This window comes from Brienomyrus brachyistius, chromosome 2 (genome assembly GCF_023856365.1).
Source record: "Brienomyrus brachyistius isolate T26 chromosome 2, BBRACH_0.4, whole genome shotgun sequence".
Classification (NCBI taxonomy): domain Eukaryota; kingdom Metazoa; phylum Chordata; class Actinopteri; order Osteoglossiformes; family Mormyridae; genus Brienomyrus; species Brienomyrus brachyistius.
In genome coordinates this window covers 43,450,812-43,473,275 of record NC_064534.1, presented here as the reverse complement: position 1 = coordinate 43,473,275, position 22,464 = coordinate 43,450,812, and the positions used below count along the sequence as shown (strand labels likewise).

At 41.9% G+C, this 22,464-nt stretch overlaps 3 protein-coding genes across 3 annotated transcripts in view; 2 read left to right on the top strand and 1 right to left on the bottom strand.

The window, feature by feature from the left end:
• Window positions 1-22,464, top strand: part of LOC125715120 (uncharacterized) — a 1,180,389-nt gene that overhangs the window by 853,142 nt on the left and 304,783 nt on the right. The window lies entirely within an intron of this gene.
• LOC125715114 (uncharacterized) overlaps window positions 1-22,464 on the top strand; it is a 935,270-nt gene that overhangs the window by 854,910 nt on the left and 57,896 nt on the right. The window lies entirely within an intron of this gene.
• On the bottom strand, window positions 12,971-20,548 carry LOC125715316 (uncharacterized). Its single transcript, XM_048986638.1, has 10 exons — window positions 20,451-20,548; window positions 18,667-18,776; window positions 17,236-17,445; window positions 16,083-17,118; window positions 15,764-15,932; window positions 14,804-14,848; window positions 14,626-14,685; window positions 14,439-14,529; window positions 14,115-14,272; window positions 12,971-13,487 (listed from the first exon to the last, which is right to left on the bottom strand). The coding sequence occupies exons 4-7, from the start codon at window positions 16,831-16,833 to the stop codon at window positions 14,679-14,681; spliced, it is 972 nt and encodes a 323-aa protein (XP_048842595.1). The 5' UTR covers window positions 16,834-17,118; window positions 17,236-17,445; window positions 18,667-18,776; window positions 20,451-20,548; the 3' UTR covers window positions 12,971-13,487; window positions 14,115-14,272; window positions 14,439-14,529; window positions 14,626-14,678.

Below are 22,464 nucleotides of genomic sequence, written 5' to 3'. Positions count from 1 at the left end.
ATCTTCTCACAAACTTGAAGACTGTCACTCCCCATTCACGTTTTACAACTTATTGTTAATGATAAAGAGACAGCTTTTTACACACAGTTTTAAACAAAGTACTGATATAATTCCTCTTCAACTCACTGCTTTGTTTTCTATGCAAAAACCACTTCACCACAGAAGACTCGATATTATTGGCATAGCAAGGTCTGCTCTTCTCCTCCTTTCAAAACTCGCTAAAAGCTGTATTTAAAAGAGCAGGTTGGCCGGGGTAATTCACATCCTTCAATGCCAGATTAATGTTTAGGTTGGTGGGAATCACAGAGGAATTAGGGATGGAAACTTCTTTGCTGGTGGTAGAAGCGGTCTGGTGAATTTTTAGAGAGAAGAGGCCGTCGATGTTTGAATGTAGAAAATTGTTCTGGCTGCAGCCTGCAGTATGTACTTGTTGGCGTGTGTAGCTCCCAGTGTTCTGACAGCGCGACGTTTTGGGGAAGCATGTGATTCAACAGCTACCAGTGGGCTTCGTGCGGCGGAGATTTTGTGGCTGTTAGCGGAGTTGATGACAGAGGGTCGTTAAGAGAAGCCTGCATGCGGTAGGCAAAGGAGTAATGTTTGCTGGCGGGGGACGTGCGGCGATTAACCTGTGCGGTATTGAAAAGGAGTTAAAGAGAAGGAAGTGTGCGGATGCGGAAAGAATGGAATAATTGTGGTAGGCTAATAATAAAGAGACAGCTTGTTACACACAGTTTTAAACAAAGTACTGATATAATTCCTCTTCAACTCACCGCTTTGTTTTCTGTGCAAAAACCACTTCACCACAAAAGACTCGATATGGTATAGCAAGGTCTGCTCTTCTCCTCCTTTCAAAACTTGCTAAAAGCTGTATTTAAAAGAGCAGGTTGGCCGGGGTAATTCACAATATATTGTTAGGTGGTACATTGGGCGGAGCTTAATTCTCCGCTTCTGACATCATAAGAGGAAGTAGCGTATCCTTGATTCTGATTGGTCGAGAGTTTATGCCCATATATGGTATCAATACATGCTTATGCCACGTGGTGCCAATAGGGGGGGTTTGGGAGATTAAACTTTAATAGAATAAAAATACATTACATGTATTTTATCAATGTGGTTTTTTAATTACGTTTTTAAGGAATAATAAAACATAGAGCAGGATAATGGCAAGCTAGCGCATACACGTTCAGCGGGGGCGTCCGTCCGGCCCTGTGTTGTTAGTAAGCGCCGCGGCGTATTTTAAAAGAAAGCACCCAAATGTTTTAAAAGAAGAAAGCACCAAATGTGTTAAAGAAGAAAACCCTTAGGGTTATTTTAAAAGAAAAAGCAGGGTGAATTTAAACAAACATGCCCGAAAGAAGCAGCAGAAGAGCAAATTTAAACAAGCGAAACCAACAAACATACACCCCGCCATTTTAAAAGAAGAGTACACTCATTACATTTAACCAACATGAAAGACTTTAGTTATATTTACCAGGTTGAAGAAAGCATGCAAGCGGCAAACTTTTAGAAGAAATAGGACGAAACGATCCCGGAGCTCCGACACATGCGACTTGTCTGTTTGAACAACGCGGGGCGGAATGGCCGATCGCTAGTCCGGCGCTTGGCGCATGCGCACCCACGCCGCCTCCCCTTTCAAAATGGCGACGCCGGCGGAGCGCCTGTTTTAGCAAATAAAACCCCTATAACCGTAATGTTTTTAGGGAATTAAGCACTTTTCTGCCAATGTGAATAATAAAGTAAAGCGGTCTGAGCATTTTCGATAGCAATAATCAAGGAATAACGCGGTTAATTCTTGTTTAAGCGAGCGCATGCGCGTAGATCCACGCTGCATTTCCTTTATTGAGCCAGCTCGTTGCGTCAAGCAACTGTCAAATGGCGAGCAATTGTCAAATTGTCTCATACAGACAGTGCCAGCCATGAGTTTGATGACACCAGCGACGCTCCATAACCGTGACTTAGTGCCGCTAAACCCAACATGGGCACCCCGCAAGCCGTGGAGACAGCGCAAGCATGGGGCTCTGTGCAGCATATTCTCGTATAAAGAATGTATCTGTATAAAACTCGAGAAAAAGTTTGAACAAAGTGAGATCGACGGGGGGATCATTAGCCCCTCCCCATTTGTGGCAGTAGCAACCAATAAGATGAGAGAAGGCTGTACTTAACCATGGTGAAAAATGTATTAATACCCATCGCTCCTGTGAGCCAGCACTCAAAGACAACGAGACACAACTCCCCAGCTTGCAATGGCGTGCAAACAGACAACTTCGACTATCCTGCCATCTCCTGAAACGATCACGCTGCCACTGATAGAAGAGAATACTTTTGGACTGCTGCTGAACAACGCTGAAACCTGCCCTCGGCGGCCACCGATACCGCAATCGACTTTTGGGCTGCGACTTGACAACTCACCAGAGCCTTTTGACCTTCAGCAGGCCGCATCATGGGGGCCGTATGGCGACCCGTGCCTTTCATCGGCACCCCCTTCGAGCCCAACATGGGCGCAATGGCCGTCATCGATGGTTGAGGCTGCAGCGGCGACCCCTCATGTATTCTTGGGAACACCACGGTCCCCGTCACCGACGATCGACGAACTCTGCGAGCGTTTTGCTGCGCTGTCATTGTCTGAAGATGTTGTGGATGGGAGCATCACTGACTCGGCCATGAAAATTATCAAAGGGGCACTTGCCTGCATTCTGGATCATGTGATCGAGGAGGACTTGAAGGAGGACTGTGTAGGTTGCTCTGTGATGCATCCTAGCCAGCGTCGGCACACGTGCCTGTACGACCCCGAGCCATTTTACTTCTTTCACAATTTTGAAAAGTTGGTCAAAAAGCTGTATAGACCATGGTTTAAACACATCATCACGAAAGCGGTGTCGGTGTTCAATCCCCACCCCTCACCAGTGAAAGTACAGGGCGCTGTTGAGGCTGTCATGTGTGATCTTAAAGATGAAATAAACGTGCGGGAGAAATTGCGCGAGTTGAAACGTGAAGTTGAAGGGGCAGATTACGAGGGGGCTATAGATGACGCATATAATGAATTCTGTATTTTGCACGCATACAAACAACCCCAGGCTGATGTGTAAACGCTGAACTATGGGATCAAAATGTTTCTGACAATTTTTGCATGCGTTCTAAATAAAATGAGTTGACTCAAAAACACTTTGTCATTATTGCTAGAGGTCCACGATGGATGACAAGCGCTTGAAACGTGTCTATTATACACCATCAAACCCTGGGTCTTTTGGAGGTCCCGATAGATTATACAGATCTCTGATAGATGAAGAAGAAGGTGCGTGTAATATAAATAAGAAACAAGTTGGTACATGGCTATCTGGTGAAGATGCGTACACATTACATAAACCGATCAGGTTTAACTTTAAAAGGAACAGAGTCTTTGTGACTAATATCGATTCTCAATGGCAAGCTGACTTGGTGGACATGTCGGCTTACGTGGAACAGAATGACGATTTTAAATACATGTTAACATGTATAGACATTCTATCAAAATACGCATGGGTTCGATGTCTTAAAAGCAAGACGGGTGCAGAGGTAAAGAAAGTGTTTGAAAACATTCTCTCTGAAGGCAGGACCCCTAAAAAGCTGCAAAAAGCCCTAAAAAACGCGTCGTTTCATAAGCTTACCGAGAAACATGGAATAATACATTTCGCCACTGGTAACGATGTCAAAGCGTCTGTAGTGGAAAGGTTTAACCGAACATTAAAGACACGAATGTGGCGTTATTTTACAGCTTATAATACAAGAAGGTATGTGGACATTGTACAAGACCTAGCAAGAGCGTACAATAACACCCACCACAGCACCATTAAAATGAAACCGGTTGAGGTAAATGCACAGAATGAGGCCCATGTCTTCAACAACATTTATGGTTTGATGCCGAGTACATCTAAAAAGCACCGCTATAAGTTTAAAATTGGAGATGTGGTCAGGGTGTCTAAAGCACGGGGAAAATCCACCAAAGGATACGAGCAAACTTTTACGGACGAGTACTTTACCGTCGCCGAACATCTACCTAGAGCACCGCCGGTGTATAGGTTAAAAGATTATGATGGCGAAATCATAGAGGGGACATTTTACGCCGAAGAGCTACAAAAGATCAGACTAGACAAAGACAAAAACTTCAAAGTTGAGAAAATCGTTGCGGAAAAAACGCAGCGTGGTAAAAAAATGTTTTTAGTGAAATGGCAGGGATGGCCAGACAAATTTAACAGCTGGGTTCCTGCTAAACAAGTAGTTGACATATAAGTGCGACGGGGCGTGTTTGTAGTGTTCAGTTCCACCAAAAGCGGCCATGGAGGAAAGCGGCTTTTATGTCACGCTCCCAAGCAATGCGTCTATGGATGTTTTCCCACACAATACCATATCGAGCTACACTACAAAACTAGCCAAGCCGATTGAACTGAATGGTAAATGGGAAGTAGGCCTAGCTGAAATCCATTACCCGCGTACATGGGATACGCTGGTAGAAGAAGAAGACACCTTATTTTACGTGACAGGATGGATGTCGATACCGTCGACCCTACAGTACAAGCTAAAGGCGGGGTATTACCGAGATATTGAAAAACTAATCAGTGAGACGAATGCGGTTCTAGGAGTGTCAAAACTAAAATTTGACTATAGCGTGATAAAAAACAAAGTGTATATGATCGGACCACCGCACGTTGCCTTTAAAGCGAAAGGTAACCTTGCACGGATGCTGGGGTTTGTGCCTGATGTATTTCAGAAGATTGGTGATAGACCAGCGGCACCGTACCCCGCCGACATAAGCGCCGGTTTTTACACGATTTACGTGTATTCAGACATTGTCGAGCATCAAAGAGTGGGTGACAGCCACGAGCCTCTTTTACGGAGCGTACATATAGCGGGGGAACACAACTCGATGGTCACAATATCTTACGACAGGATTCATTACGTGTCGCTCTGCAAGAATCACATTGATAACATTGTCATCGAGTTAAAGTCTGACCAGAACAAGGCGATACCCTTCCGATACGGGAAAACGCTCGTAAAACTGCATTTCAGACCGGTTAAGCAGTACTACCCCCAATAATGTACAGCGCCGACGGCTTTTCAGATCCACATAGATATGTGGAATACTACAGAAACGAAGCGGGTAACGGGCTACCCGGATACAATGGAGCCCCCGTTATGTACGGTGGGGGTCTGGGAGGGCTTTTTCGAGGACTCCTCAGAATGGCTGTGCCATTTCTGAAAAGGACTTTCAATATGGCGAAACCACATTTAAAATCGGCCGCCCAAAATATCGTTAAAGACGTAGTAACAGGAGCCATGACGGGTCAATTGACAGCACAGCCGCAAGAGGGCTCGGGGCTCATGGTCCTTGCTCGCGGCAAGCGTCATAGACCCCCTGGGGATCGAATTACCTCCGCTAAAAAACGCAAAGCAATACCCAAGAGAGTCACAGTAGTCAAAAAGAAGCGCGAGAAGAAGGTGGCCAAAAAAGCACAGAGAAGAAGATACATTTTCTAAAACTATGGCCCTCATTCACAACATGTCGGAAGAGTGTATGAAATCAGAATTGGATATTTTTGCATTACCATACACGCAAGCAAGCATTGATAAGAATATATACGTGGAGGTGCCACCACTCTCAGCCTTAACTGATAATGGCCCCCTGGAGTTTTTTATCGCCGGTAATGGGGAAGATTACCTAGATCTCAACAACACGCTACTGCATCTCCGGTGTCGGATCACAAGAGCTAACGGTACAAACATTGACGCAGGGGCAAATGTGGGAGTCATAAATAAACCGCAGAGTTTTTCGACTCGTACGGAAATCCTCCGGATCACCCCAGCTTTCCGAGGGCCATAAACGCTTTTATGACAAGGGACTGTGACCGTCTCGTTTGCAACGCGAAGCAGCTTCAAAGCGATCTCAGTGTGACGTGTGGACAACATTGCATTTTTTATTTAATTAACCGCTGTAGAGGCTTTTCTTTGTGCAAAATTCTATCGTTTTATAGCAATGATTTAAAAAAGAACGATGCTATGGTTTCTCATTTTGTTTCTAAATTTAAATATATCAATCGTGTGAAAAATATGTTTACCAAAATGCAGATGGTGAGATGTTGTAAGGCTTTGAAAAAGATTGTGCATGACAAATAAAAAACACAAAGACAAAATATCACGTTTGAGTGTTTTAATTAAGTAAGTACAAAAGCATTTTAAAACACAAGCCAGTCGGGTCTTAAGAATTTCCGGGGGGTTCGCGGTGACCGACCATCTCGGGGTGTCCCGTCACGCCGCTCCTCGGTGCGGGGCTTGTTCTTGATCGACTCTATGAGACGTCCAACATCTTGGTTAGGTATGAGGGTGCAAGGCATGTTGAGTCTAGCCAGGCCTTGTAGAAATTCTCCTCACCCCACAGGCCTTCTCCCCTCGTTCACGTTATGCGGGTTGGTAATGTTTTTAAGCAAATCGAGCATGTGGGATCCAGCGATAGTTGTACCATTAAAAACAAACTCCCCGCGCGGATTCCACGCAGTGACGGCAGAGTTTTCAAGCATTTTACCCATTATATATTCAGCCTTTTTCTTGTTACGCGAAGCAACATTTTTAATGACTTCATCCATAATGGAATCCCCAGCAACGGTGGCACGTGCCGCCACAGCATTATCTATTATGGGGTCTTCAGGAGGAAGTGTTAATGATAAGGGCTCATTATTACCTTGCTTGGCCAAAGTCAAATATCTCTGTAGCACCTCTGTGTACAAGCGGACCTTTTCGTGGTCAGCAACATCCGTTCTTGATAAAATGTTGCGTATTGCAATGTCCAATTCGCTTTCGGCAGTCTGTCTTATCGTATCTTTAGGAGATGTGGCATTATGCAGTTTTTCAAGCTGTGCCTTAGGGACCAGATACATTTTCCTAGCGTGTTCCATTTACTTAGCTCCGTTGAAAAAGACTGGTGAGAAACGGTATGGCGACACTTAGCAGTGGTAGAATGAATCCCCCACCGGTCTGTATAATAGCCTTCTTCTTTTTTTTAAACGATGCCCGTTTGTTTGCCAATAGTTTAATGCCGCTCTTTTGCTTTTTTAGTTGTACAATCTGGGCTTTGGTTAACGGGATCTTGCCGCACAGCACGTTCAAAGCTATTTCACAAAGAGTGTTCAGCAAACCCGGAGATGCCGTCTTTAAAATTTTCTTTCTCTGTCTGGCGTTACTGTCAAATAAAGCTTTCAGGTCACTCCAATTTCTTTTTATACGAGCCGACATTATTATTTTTTCTTGAGCACGTAAGCAGCCGGCCACTCGGGTGGAAGCATTCCTGTTCTGAGCCTACAGTCCTCGGGTGTCACGGCTTTTAAATCCACCAATAGATATCCGTAAGGGACTTTTGTAGCGTCTTCGAAAGCTTCTAGAAAAAATTTTGAATGCCGCGGGTACATCTGCCTTGCCAATACACTCGTCTGTAATTTATCTCGGGGGTTTTTAAATAATACGATATAATTAGCGTTGAGATTGATGGTCCGGCTCTTCTTACCTTGGAAGAAAAGATTCTGCACCAGATATATGACGCTTAGATTTCTGTGATGCGTGTACTTGGTAAAAGCTTTTTCCACCTCGCCGTTATCGCTGGCTTTTTCCATAAGGTCGTCAATGATGATCAAATTAATTTTATTTGATGGTAAAAGTTCATCGTCACACAGAGACTCTGGGATTCCTTACACAAATTTAATATTTTTTATTTTGCACAACAAATCATCATACAATGGTTGCCAGCAAGAATAGCACCATACGACGTTTTCAGGCACTCTGGACAATGTACAATCCACATTCTCAAGCAGTCTTTTAATGAAATAAGACTTGCCACAGTTGCTCGGTCCCGATATAATGCACGAGAATGGGTGCTGAAGCCTATTGTCGAACCCGTCACTAGAATCCATAAGGCAGTGTGGAATAGTCAGGCAGTAGCTGCCGCTTGGTGTACACAACCTTGAAACACTTGTTGACTGTCTTATTTTTCAAAAGGAACCCCCTTTTATCCCTCAAGATTTGCTGCGTAGATGTCCTGATCTCTCGAGGGGGGTCACGTGGGTTACTCAAAAAATCGTGAACTAACTCTGTGAGGGATGCGATGTTGACAACTTTCAAATTGGTGTTGTGCAGCGTTATTCCCTTAACTTTCAAGTTTGTTTTACTTTTTGCGGTTCTGTACCCATAAGTTTTGGGGCCCCCTGAAACAAATTCCACAATGTGATCATCTGGGTCCAACTCGCTTGTCAGCTCACCGAGAAAGTCACCCAAAGGTGGCATCCAGTCCCCCGGCTTGCTGACAAAAATGACAGAGTCTGTATCATGGTACAGCGTACGCCGCCCCAAGCGATCCATGAGGTTGTACAGCTCGAGCCTTGCATACGCGGTAGTGAACGCCGCAATAAACGTGTTGACGTGCCGCGGCGTGTTAGGGAACACCTTTATGTTCCGCCATTGGACCATTTCCACATTGTCATTCAAAAAGGAAAAGTGAGACACATTGACCAGCTTTGAAAAAATGAACATGAGAAACTCATCGGGGTCTTTGATGAGCGTCGTACTTGCCTGATTTATCCTCTGACCAAATTTTCCCCAAAGACTGTTTAAAAACAATTTGGAAATTTGGCGTTTCACTTTGTTCACCCCGATGTTTTCTGGGTTCAAGCGGATGCCCTCCTTCTCAAAGTAGGTCTGTATGTATCTCTCTTTATCCTCAGCACTCTTTACCCAAGAGGGATAACCCGAAGCCTCCTGTTTTCCCTTTAAATGGGTGTTAATATAGTCAGCAAAGAGTGTGTCTGTCCTATCGGGGAAATGCCAGACCTCGTAAATCTTGGCAATTTTGTAGCCCTTTTCAACAGCCTTGTTGATTTCGATACTGCACCACGTACCGCTCAGAGCTCTCTGCTCATCTGAATGATTGCAGACCCCTTGCGTCTCAGTTTCACAGCATGTTCGGCAAAGTGTGAACATGAGTTTACCGCCGGACCTGTAAGGCAGAACCGGCAGGTAAAGACCTCTCGGTGGGTAAACCTTGGCTTTGATCAACCCAAAATAGTTTTCCACACTGTCGAAATCGCGGTAAATGATTACGGGGTGGCCTACCGGGTACTCCTTAAACTTGTTGACAGAGGGGTAAAGGCTCGTGAAGTCGTAGTAATGTATACGCTCGTTGCCCTCTGCTTTGTAGTGCAATTGCAAGGCGTTAGTTCTGCCGCCAAACAGAGCGTCCCGAGGGTCGATGCGCTCTGGAAAGTCAAATTCCCTCAAGAATGCCTGTACATTTGCATTTTCAGCCTTCATTTTGCCCCACTGGTGTTCCCAAATAACATGTACATTGAGGTTGTACGTGTGTTTAAGGGCAAATATTTTATCCTGAAACTGCTGATGCATGTCCCCAAAACGCAGTTTTGTTACAGGATTCAGTGCGTTTGAATCAAAGCATTCTGGGCACCCGTGAAAAAAACACCCCGCAAATTCGTACGCCGTACGAACCCCGTCGATTTCGGCATAGCCGTCGAGGTAGTAGGGACCCATTTTCACCTCCCCTCTACAGAGCGCGTGCTGAATCTCTAGTTTTTCGCTATGCGCGATGTATTCCAGCCACTGAATAGATGGTGTGGAGTATGCCTTTTGTCGCTTGATGTAATTATCTGGAGTGGTTAGAGCGACGGTATTTTCAGGCAAAAAACTCATGCAAAACTGCTTCATGCACACTGAGGCAATGGTGACACATTGAAAGGGGTCTAGATTACAACTGTTTATAATCTCACCCCTGAACCTGAGACAACCCTCTCTCAAGATGACAACATCATTTTTACAGTACTCTGCCATTTCTTTTCTAAAGTCAAACACCTCTCCCGCAACAGTACCGTACCACTCCATAAACTCTCTCTTTTCCTTCTCCATCATGGTTTGCACACCGTATGCCTCTGTTGGCGGGTAGGGACCGACGTAATTTTGATTTTCTACGGTGTTCCAAAAATAGAAATAGCCCTTCTTTTCGCTCTCAAAACCCAAAGCGGCGGGGAATGCGCTCAGCTTCATGGGCAGAAAGCAGAGGGAGTCAATGTATCTTTGGCTAAAGTCCTCGTCTGACACACAGAGCAGTTTGCTGCCCTGTGTGATAATGTGGGGTGTGATGCCATTTTCAACTAAATATTTCATGAGAAGGTAACTATCATAGCCTTTAGAGTTGTGCGCTATAAATGTGTACCCCTTGTATTTACGGTTGCGGTACTTTTTGAAAAATTCCGCCACACAGCCATCCCCCTTAGCGGTCCAACAATTGCCCTCAAAGTCAATGCAGCAGATGTAATTAGCAATGTGCGTCCCCTCATCTTGTCTACATTCAAAGTCGTAAAATACATAGCGGTCTGTCAAGGCCTCAGTTTTTACTGGCTCGATAAAACACTGATGCTCACAGTCAGGGGTCAAGTCCTCTTTACAAAAAGCGCATCTGGTATTTGGCTTACACTTCTGACCCTTTTGGTTATTTTTTGTGACGGTGTACCGATTGTTACACTTGTCACGATACTTGACTGTGTCGCACAAGCTGCGTACACCAGTGCCGCCTGGTTGCTGTTTTGACATTTTGTGCTGCTCGAAACAATACCGCGATCGACAGAACGACCCGCAGTCCTCACAATGTATGTATGCTGTGCGATGCTTATGGCACTCGGGACTGAGACAAACGTTGCAGTAATACTCACATTTGTGCCCTGTTTTAATACTGAATGAGGCATAACAATAATCACAGACGTAAGATTCCCCAAAAAACGACGTCAAGCTTTTTATACCGAAATAATGCTGATCTTGAAGGTACAGAAAGATTGTTTTATTACGAGGCTCGGGGTTTGTCTGAAATTTCTTAAAAATGTCAGACTTGTCACATCGGTACCATACAACGATTTTGACCCCAAGCATTCGCTCAAACTCTGCTATGTTTGAGAATGAAACCATGTCAGCAACAGTTAGACCGACTGATTCCTGTAAACGTTTAGCTTCTATCTCCGCAATCTCATGTGACATGTCAGGGTTTAAGAGGTGGACTACGCAGTAAGCAAAGCACAGATTATTGCCCGAGTTTTCAGAAACAATAAGGCACCTGAGCTTCTTTTGCAAAATGTCAGATTTTAAAAGTTTTGTTAATTTCTGTCGTTTGGCCGCGCCACCATTTCGATTATGAATAATCTGCACGACCAGCTCCAGCGTTTCATCGCTGAAAACCTCGGCATTACTCTGTGTAAGGTTGTCTACCATCGATAGCAGATCATTTAGATCGATCTCGCCTCTAACATGTATAGCTGTGTTATTAGTCACTGAATTCCCCTGCAGTTCCACCTGTATGATATCCCCCGGACCCGCTAAAGCGTTCACTCTGTCAACCAAATTTTGGAATGTCTGTATAATGGCCCTGTAGACATCTACTATGTCATCATGCTCAATCCCCTCAAAGTGAAAGCGTTGCCTTATCTCGGTGTTGTTAAACAGTGGTCTGCGTATTACATTAACATCAACATCAGCTGCACCCCCACCATGTTGTTGTACCACATTATCAATGTCCATAATTTCTGGTTCCACCGCCGCTCCATCTTCATCATTTAAATCATTTAAGAAGTTTTGTAAAATGGGGTTAAATTCACCCGGTTGCTCACCATTCAGTTCAGCTATCATCTGATGCAGTTCAGCGTACGTGGCCGATCCGTCATCAGCGTCAAGCATTTGCACATCGTTGTCCGGTCCGCTGTCAGCCGCGTGGTCGTCAGCCATTTCCACATTCATAGACACATCAGCATTTGGTAGCCACCCGTCTACATCGCCTATAGCGTCACCCATATTAACATAGTCCATAGCCTCAACCGCTTCATGAGCACCATTCTCATTTAAATCATTTATTAAGGCGAGCATGTAGGGGTTAATTTCAGCCGGTGGTCCGTCATTCAGTTCATCAATCAGCCGAAGCAGATCGGGGTTCAGCGGCGTTTCACCATCGTCGTCATCATTTATATGCATGCTTCTACCCCCGTCAAAACTCCACTGCCTCCAGTTTTCTGCCATGTCTGTGCTTATTCTTTATATCTGATCAGACAAATCCGCCAAAAAATCACACATTTGATCCTGAAAAAGGAAAAAAGCTACCTTGAGCCCCTTCAGCCTCCCAGCCCGGGATACAGCACCGTCCAGGGAGCTCGCAACCGGCCACTGCCAAGGTGTTAATTGGTCAATATTCCAATCTTGCGTCCTCTGCAGGGGTCCCGATAAGGCCCGGGATGTGGTCGCTGGATCACCGCTTGCTGGGAACCCTTGGTCCGGGGTCACAACCCCTGTAGTAGGAGTACCCGGCGGCGTAGATTCCAACTGTTCTTCAGGTTCGCTCTGTGCGCCGTCGGTTGAAGTTTCTGCCGTCGCTATACCCGCTTCAATTTTTTCAGCCGCAGCGATCAACAATTCATCATCGGCAGTGTCTTGGGGGGACGACAAGGACAAAATCAGTCTTTAAGCATTTCATACAGAAAAATCCACGATGCGGGTATTGTTCCACGTACACTGTAAAAAAAAAACTGTCAAATTTACGGTAAAATACTGGCAGCTGTGGTTGCCAGGAATATACCGTGAAAAAAATGTGGAATCTGTAAAAGACAATACGGTATACTGGTTTTGTAACCCTAAATTTTAAGGTAGACCACGTATTATTTTACCAAAATCATGGTAGAAAAAAACAAATATATTTGTCAATTATACAGCAATTTAATGTAAAAAATGCAACTTTCCATAGCTTTTTACGGATATTTGCAGTAAAAAAAAAGTTATAATATAATAATATTTACAGTAATTTGTTGTTAATTTAACAGTGATAGGATAGACCCTATTATTGTAAATAACTGTAAAAATAAAAGAAATATGTTAAACCTTATTAAAACCTTTGACAGTAAAAAACACAGTGAAATTGTATAACAAATTACAGCATTTTATTTTGACCAGATACATTTTACGGTAAATTCCTGGCAACCACAGCTGCCGGTATTTTACCGCTAAAAATACAGTACAATATGAGGAACATAAATAGTTTACTGTACATTTTACATTTGCAACTGCTAAATATAGAAAAATCTAAAGATGCTCATATATAACCAAGGTAGTGAATATTACTGATAAACAATGAGAAAATTTGACATACCATTTGAAAACAGACTAAACATATCATTTTCTCTATTCCTACCAAACAGCATAGATCTTGAGAATACAGCATGTGTCCATATATATGGCTGGTAATCCATGGAGGAATGAATAAACATGAAACAAAAAATTACCTGCCCCTATAAACAGTAATGAGTCACTGGGTCCTGCCTTAGTGAAGGAAAGGACTCAGTGGAGTTTCTAATGCGCATGGTGTCGAAGATACAAGCTCTGCAGGAGTACTTCAATGTCCATCAGGAGTTCACTTTGGACTGACAGGATCCCCTCTGCAGCAAAAAATGGACAAAGTTTGATCAGTGCTTGAGCAAAATGCACAGAAATGAACAAAATGTGCTGCCAAAAACAGATCTAATGATAAATGATTTCTTAAGTGTAAAATATACAGTTCTTAAAGGGTAGCTATTGTCAAAATGCAACCTGGGCTGTTATTTTTTTTACTGTAAACGAGACAAACATATATCTAAAAGCATAATTATGACAAACGAGCCGTTTTTGAGATTGACCGTGATTTTGTTTTGTGGTCAATAGCCGGTGAATGGGAATACTAGGGGCATAAATTTGAGCGCATCAAAATCGATACAGTAAAAATAAAACAGCCCAGGTTGCGTTTTGGCAATAGTTATCCTTTAAATCTACTTATGTAAAAGTGATACATACACAACGCAGCCCTAATCACAATCATAATTTGTTTGAAAACGTATTTAAGTTTCCTATTGATTTATCATAGAACTTGAAGTTAATGGCTGAATGCATGGTGATGAGACCTATCATTCAATCTACATTTTATAGCGTATGAAACTGCTCACCTGGACATGAACCTGAGCTCAGCTGATTAAGATTAGTGTCTCCTGTCCATCTTTCTTTAGCAAAACTTGAATAATACCACTGCTTACCTCTTATTGAATCTTTGGGTGCAGACTTAATTGAAGAGCCTCGTATAAACAGGCAGGGTGTGATGTTTAGGGAAACCAAAGAATACAGGCACCATCATTTCTGCCAGAAGACTCATGGGGGGCAACGAAACTTTCATTGTGGACCGGCTAGATACCTTCTGCATTCAGAAAGAAAACAAAAAGGGCATACACCATAAACAATAATAACTGACAAAAATAATGAGACAAGAAATTTAAGTAACAAAATAAGTGCAAATCAAGTTTCCCTGTGTTGCAGTGTAGCTGAATGTTTTTCAACAATTTGATTTACGGTAAAACACATACCAAATATTTCCAGCCAAGGTTTGTTTCAATCTTCAGCATGCTTTACCTGCCATTGTCTTGAAACTGTTTCATCTGTCACTCTCATTTGATGCTGTTTACAAAAACAAAACAGCAATATTGTAAAGGGAAAAAGGAAAATGAATTTAATGGAAAAAAAAGAAAAAAAGATTATGACCTGAAATCTCACCATTTCCTGAGAGTCACAGGTCCTTTGAGTATCCTTATGGTTTCTGCTCAAATTCAGTGTCTGAAAAGGGCAGGAACAAAACAAACATTTTTAATCATAATAAAGACAAAATAAGATTTAGAGACAGACAACAGAGAAATGTGTAAAATATCTTCTTGAATCTGTTTACTTTACTAACCTTGAAAGAGACTCTTGGGTCTTAGCTGTGCCACCACCCTTAACCCTTAAAACACATGCATCAGAAAACCACTGCAACAAAATTTCAGATGTCCTTCACTGACATTTTTATTGTCTTGAACATATTTTGACCTCCACACACTTGCTGCTAGTCAAATATATTGCTTTAAACAAATAAAGGCAAAACAAGCATGTAAAGCTTCTCCTGGCATTATGAAAAAAGAAAGCCAAAACTGCTTAAGCTCTACACTTAAAGTCAACTAACAAATGTATATTAACCATTTTCAGGAAAACATGAATTTGAACAAACACATAAGCTTGTGACATCACTTTTGCAGAAACGTACAGCTACAAAATGCTATAATAACAGTTAAAGTCAATGTAACGTAAAGTAATGTTTGTAACAGACAGTGCTGTTTAAATTTCAATGTTAACAGTTCAGTGCAACACTTAACTTGTTTGCTAATTAGGGCAATACAAAATTCAAATAGTTTAAACTCTTGTATAGAATATAGAACATCTCTGAAACATCAAAAGTACAGTTCTCAGTAACAATCCCTAGTTAGAGGGATTGTTTAAAGATATATGGTAAAAACCTCTGAAAAGTATGCCTGTGATAACAGAAATCAGGTAAGAGTACAGTACTCAATATCAGCTGGGATAACTGAAAACATAAACAACACAGTAGTTCCCAGTCAAGGTACAGTTAAGCTGACTGTACCGATCTGTTCAAAATGTCTTTAAACAGTCTCTCGCCACTCGTGATCAGAGAGATCGGCGATGAGGGTGAGTACTCTTGGGTTCACATGCAGTGTCTTCTTCTTAGTTTTTTCAACTTTTGTTCCCTTCTCTGGGTTAATGTTGAAGAAACACCTTGATAAACACAATAATCCATAATAAAACACTAATACAATGAAGAAAAAAAAGAAAGGGAAAGGCAAGGGAAAAGTAAAAGAATTACCTCTGAAGGAATTCAAGTGTGGAGCCAAGTTCCAGGGGATAGTGGATGTTCAGGCAGTAGTAGCTACCAAGCATCAGACAGATTGCAGAGATGAAGTCAGTCATTTGGTCATTTACAACTTTGTGGTCAATGCTGAGCATGAACAGTCTTGATGCAAAGCAGGAGGATCCTTGGAATGAAATACAAGTGTAAAAGAATTAACTGTAAAACCCCCTTTACTATTCAAATGTGTCTTAAAATAGTGAAAGTGCAGACATTTAATATAGTGTATCCTTGCATTAGCTTAGGTTCGGTGCACTTGTACTGATTTTCAACTCACCACAACCAATGATACATGGTGTCACAGGCAGGCTTTCCACTTGGACTTCTTTTGCCAGACATGTTTCATCAGCATAGTGGAAGAGGGTCTCCTCTTTTTCATCGAAATAGGAGAGGAGGAGGAGCATCATATCTTTCAGGTCTTCTGAGCAGCCCTTCAGCTGTCCCCTCTGCAGTTCTATGACAGCCTCCAAGACACGCTTGCTCTTGTCTGCACAAGTGGTTTTCAGAAAGTCCAGAAGCCGTTTTCCCTTCTTTTCTAGACTGGTGAGGAAAGTCTCTTTCAGCGGTACCCCAGTAAGTTCTTTAAAATGGACTGTCATTCCAATCGCCTGAAACAAATAAGGCCACTCTTCTTTGAGGGTTTGCATGTCTGCTCCGCTGTTTATTGCTTTGCGCTGAGAGTAGTAGGTGCATTTCATTAGAGTTTTTACTTCTTCATGACTGAAGCTTATCTGTTCACTGAGAATCTTCATACGTTCCTTCTTCTCCTGCTGGGTTTCCAGTGTCTCACTGACTGGCAAAAACTTCATGTCCCACTTTATGCAGCCATATGTGTCTTGAACAGATGCTCGCTTTTCAGGTGTGACTTCATCGGTGTCATCTGATCCTCCCTGTTTGCGCTTCTGTAACACTGGTGAAGTAGACCTCTTCACATTTTCAATTCGTGCCTGAATCTGTTTTACCAAAGAGTGGTACCCCTGTCCTACCACTTCCCCCTCTATGACATCCTGCAGTGACTTGGGATACATCGCAACCAGTTTTTTTTGCAATTTCAGTCGAGGCTCTTCTACTTGGAGAGGCACAGGCTTTCATCATCTCCTTCACAATAATGCGGATCATCTCCCTCCGCAATCGAGGCTTTGGTCTTTTCTCTCTCTGAAGACACTGGATCAAGTCTTCTGGAAAATCTTCACTTGGAATTCTAAAGTTATCTACCCAGTCTAGAGAATATATTGGACTGGGTGAGGCAGAAAATGAGGAGCAAGAAGATGGAGACGATATGCTGGCCTGGCTTGAAATTTCCATATTTGGTGCTGTAAATCAATATCACAAACGATAGATTAATTGTACTTCTTGGACCTTGGCCAAAGCATAATAGAAAAAACAGAAAGCCCTTCATGGCTATTGTGCAATGAAATCATAATACTTACTGGTTTGTTTCCAAGCAGCCAGCAGTTTTCTTGCCTGAACTGGTCTCAGGACAGAGTTCAGATCAGTCTCACTGATGAACTGCAAGTCCTCAGATGTCTCCACTCCTAATGATTGTAGTGTCTCTAGTACAATTTCAAGGATTAAGGCAGACAGGTCCGGCAGCACCTTAGTAATGGAACTCCTTATGCTGTCCCCCATTTCCGAGATGTCTGATAAAAGAATGTGAATAAAGGTCAATTTACACCAAATGGTACCTTTGGTCTTAAAATATGAAGCTGATCTTGCTTGATACTACACTTTTATACAGTGTTTCGTAAGTACCAAACTAACAGCCCCATTATTGTGACAGCACACTGTGTTTCAGTGGAACCATTTGGTACCCATACTTCATGTAAGATGTTAATGGATAGAAATCAATTAAGTCAATGATGTTCACACACTGCATCTTTTCTTTTTCCTTTCTCACTGAGTGCAGATGATACTGAGAATGGTATTCTGTCACGTGCACCGACACCAGAAAATAAACACTGTCATTCTTAATCAAAATGAGAACTACTTCACCAAACTCAACAGAGTCAGAGCCCCCTGTGACAAGGAAGTGTCCTTTCTTGTACTGTGTTCCCTTGTACATCGTTTCTACTGTGACCTTTGTATTGGTTTCAGTAAAGTCAAACATTTGAACTGCTTCTTGAATGGCTTTACTGTACAGCACTGAGTAAAATGGAGAACCATCTTTGACTTTCAAGACAGATTGACACAATGACCCTGCTGCAAGATAGGCTTGAAATATCTGATGTCTTTCAGAGAGTGTATGGCAGAGGTTTTTGAAATTTTTCAGATTTCTGGCACACCTCTTGAAATAACTGTGCTTACTTTCAAAGCGCATTGTCCATAATCTTATCAGTGGGCCAAATTTCAGAATCAGTGCTGGGTAATGGCGTAGAAAATGGTGTTTTGGTCTCAGGTTGCATTCTGGGAACAGAGGTTTTCTTGACTCTAAATATTCTTGAATAAGAATATCAAGATATGCTACCTGAGCCACTGAAATTTTCTGAGCACACACCATGTCTACAATATCTTTCAGCTGCAGAGTTAAGTTCCACACATCATCTGTGGGGTCTGTCACTATGTCACCAACTATGAGAGGCAGCAATCGGAGGAAGTTCCAGTTCTGTATAGCCTGTCCTGAGAGTTTAGCTGCTTGAGGACTGACCTCAGATGGCTTTGTAGAAGCATCAGACGCATGGTAACTAAACTGTTTGATGCGTCGGTTCAGAGTGGAGTAAGTGAACCATGCTTTTTTCTTTATGAAGTATTTCAGATACAGTGCCACATCATAAGCCAAAACTCCCTCAAAGATATCATGACCTAGACATGGTGGCAAGCCTGGCATACAAACGTTGAAGTATTTCAGTGAATTGAACACTGACCTGAACTTCACTCCTTCGACGTCTGGTGTATTGTCAATCTGGAGGCGATCAACAGCAGAGTTGTAGTTCTCTTTGGTACGTTCTGGTCCACACAGGTTTGGGTCAGCACCCTGAAATTCAGATTTCGTTATCAGGCAGTACCTGCAGAAGTACTTTGAAGAACTAAAGTTTTCAGTGAAGCCACCAATACAGTGAGAACCCAGATTATCACCAGCAATGCAAAACAAAGTTCCTTTGACTCTAGTTTCATCTGATGCAACAATCCCACTGTCCTCCAATTCTTTCAAGTCTGCTAGTAATTCAGAGAACACATTAGCATGACCAAACTCTTTAAAATCTTTCTCCCTGCACAGTAAGACAAGAGACATGTGATCTGTGTCTGAGCGTACATGAAGTGGCAAGTTTGCCACTGATGCATATACAGCTAATACCTTGTGTTTTGTCCTTGCAGAGCCTAAAGGGTTAACGACTTCAAAGGCATCCTGGTAGAGTACTAGCTTGAGGCATGATGGGTTTTGACCAAAAAAATCATTTGATTTAAACAGCTTACTATCACTTATGTCACACAGAACATCAGCAGGAGGCTCAGTAGAGGGCTCTTCTGATTTCTGCCACAGATAAGACTCTAGCAGACATCTCAAAGTCTCTCTTAAAGGCACATAATAGGCAAACCTATCTTTTCTGTTTTCATCTCTCCCTAAAAATATTTTCTTTGGTTCCACATAGTTGAAGGCTTTTTTAAAGGTCTGAGCTCTGGAGTGCACTGTCCTCAATGGCCCGGTATGACATGCAGAAAAAAGATCATAGCTTTTGACAGACTCGCAGACTTTGTTGATGTCCTCCTCTGATAATGATGTGTCATCTTTTAACAGTGATGCAAGTTTACCCAAACTGTATGTCTGTCCGAACTCATGTATGTTCTGCATTTCCTCCACAATGTTCTGTATGGTTGAAGCAGGCAGTAGAAACTGACCCTGCAATTTTAAGTAGAATAGTGAAACGTTTCTCAGAAAAAGATCACAGAATTCAGGGGGCATTTCCATGTTATCTGTAATAGACTGTGCAGCAGGCTCGGAAAACAAGGGTACAAAGTCATCTGATGTGGTTGGAACAGATGATGATTGACATGCAGAATCTCTATATAAATCACCAATGCTGCTGTCTGAAAACTCTGTGTTTACGTGACATGTGAGCAGTAAAAGATGATTTAACTCTAAAGGTATTTGTGCATCCTCTTACTGGACAAGTGACCACGTGTCCTTCCACAATATGGCTCTTCAGATGAGCTATTAACTCTTTAGAGTTCTGACACTGACGTTCACACATCGCCATTGCACATGTAAATGAAGAAACCACCGCCACACCAGTGACATGGGTGGGGGCAGAGTGTCTTCGGTAAAAATGAGCCTTAAACGCGCCATACCTGGTGTATGCCTGCTTACAGCCTGCTTCAATACACCGAAAGAAACAACGTGGCTCATTCCGATGCAGTTTACAATGAAGCACGTAGCCCCTTGATGACTGAACTACCTTACCACAGAAATTACAGGTTAACATAACTCCATGTACTTTGGTAATTCCTCCCTAGCGAATTAAGCACGCCAAACACAGAAACTAATCCAGAGCAATGCTTCCCTCGCGACAGTAATGCTAACTCAACTCACAAATGCTAACTAAATTCACAACCTCACTCATAAAAAACAAACTGCTAAAATTATCTATAAACGCTGGGCTGGTGGATTTTTATAACAGGGCTAACTTGATGTTGCATGTACACACCTCACCTTGAACTAATTGTAAACTGCCAGGATGTCTACAAATTCCGAAGATGCTGTGGTCCAAGCAGCTATAAATGGCGCTAATATACGAGTTCAAAACTGTGTCCGTTAGCGAAGCCAACTTGACTCTCCTGCATGAAAAAAAGAGCGGTTGGCATGCAGCTCAGCAGCGCGCCGTGCTATTGGTCATTTTCAGGTGACGTCATCCCGCAATGTAATGTCGCTCTTTGTTTCTTTAGGAGGAGGTTTGAATTTGATCAGAAGTCACGTCTGCGGACCGCTGCAGCCACATCTTGCCTTGCTTCCCCTTTTTTTGGTGAAATGGTTCGCTCATACTGCACAATGTTGCTACCAGGATTTTTTTTTCTCTGCAATTCGAACGTAATACGTCTGTACACAGTTTACCAGCAGTTTAGCTGCCAATCAACAGCGATCACACAAACTCAAAATTTAAGGCGGACCCACTTAAGGTGGTCTGCTAATATGCCGTGAAACACAACAACATAAAGTTGTTTTAAAATAATAATTAAAAAAGATTATTGAAATCAATTTTATTCACAACCGTGAACTTTATTTTAAACATCTTCTTTTGCTGTTGATTTTTTTTTATCAGAAGGTTAACAATGATATACTGCAGGCCTAACTTTTAATCTGTATATCAGTATCTGAATTTTAAAATAAAAAAAAATACTATCAATTTTATTGTCTTTTACTGCTGATATTTGCTTTTAAAAAAATGGTTGTATTATTACGGTGGACCCTATTTTTTAACATCTTGCTTCTGTAAAAATGAATGTTTTTGTTTGCTTAAAAATCTACAGCTTTATACTGTGAATTCCAATGTGCACAACCCCAAAAGATGTAGTTTTACTCAAATAATACCGTAAAATCTACGTTTTTCAGACATTTTCAACATTACAATATTTAATTGTAAAATGTATGCATATTTATTTGTTTTCACAGAAAATATTTATAATTTCAACATTTTATTACAGTAAAAAACAAAGTTTTATCCAGTCTAACAATTAACGGTTATTCAATCTATTTAATACAGTAAAAGGAAGTTTTTGGTTTTACGCTCCATTACCGTTGGAATTTGACGGTGTTTTGATGTATATTTTACTGACTTTTGTTACAGTGTACAGATTGACTATAACGACCCCGTTTATCAGCTGGCATTATTTTTTTTTTTTTTGACAGAATAAAGCCTTAGTTATTTTAATAAATATGTTTTTCAGTAAATGTGTATTCATGCTCATGTGCACAAACACACACACACACACACACACACACCGGTGGTCAGGGGCTTTAGAGTTTAACTTTAGGTCTGTGAAAGTATAGGACCGCAATGTGTATACAGACCCCAAAGCACCCTAACTTAGTCGTTTACTAACTTATCGCGAAAAAACAGACAGAAATAGACTTGTAAATTTTAAAGAAAAGACATTAACTGTTTTTGTTAATGTTTAAAGGTATACAAACTACAGTTGTATCGGACACGCACACAAAAGCACTAAAAGAGTTTGCTCAGTCAAAAAACACCAAACATATATTGTTCAGGTTTCTTTATTAAAATGTATAAGGATTGTTTTGTTATAGCGAAATTTTAAATTAATATGAGTGTGATATAAGTCATTTAGGCAACAAGATTTGAGGAAGAACCTAAATAGCGGCTAGAAATGACCGACCAGGCAGGCAGAAGTGTGCTTTCCTTATCTCACAAGTCATGGAAGGGGGTGGGATGGGGGGGGCACATAAGTGGGGGGTAGGAACTGTGGAATCAGGCAGGGGTGTAAGAATTTAGGATATAGTCTTGTTATTTTAAAGAAGGTGTACATGATTATTTTTATTGCATTTAATAGGAACCAGTAAGCTGCATTTAGCAGCATGCTGCAAATGCACATTAAAAACTTTAAAGAATAAGGTCTTAGTTATTTTAATAAAGACATCCTACAAGGTGCCCACGTGCCCAGCTTATATAATCTACAAGCTTGAGCCGAGATGCTTGCTGGAGTACAAT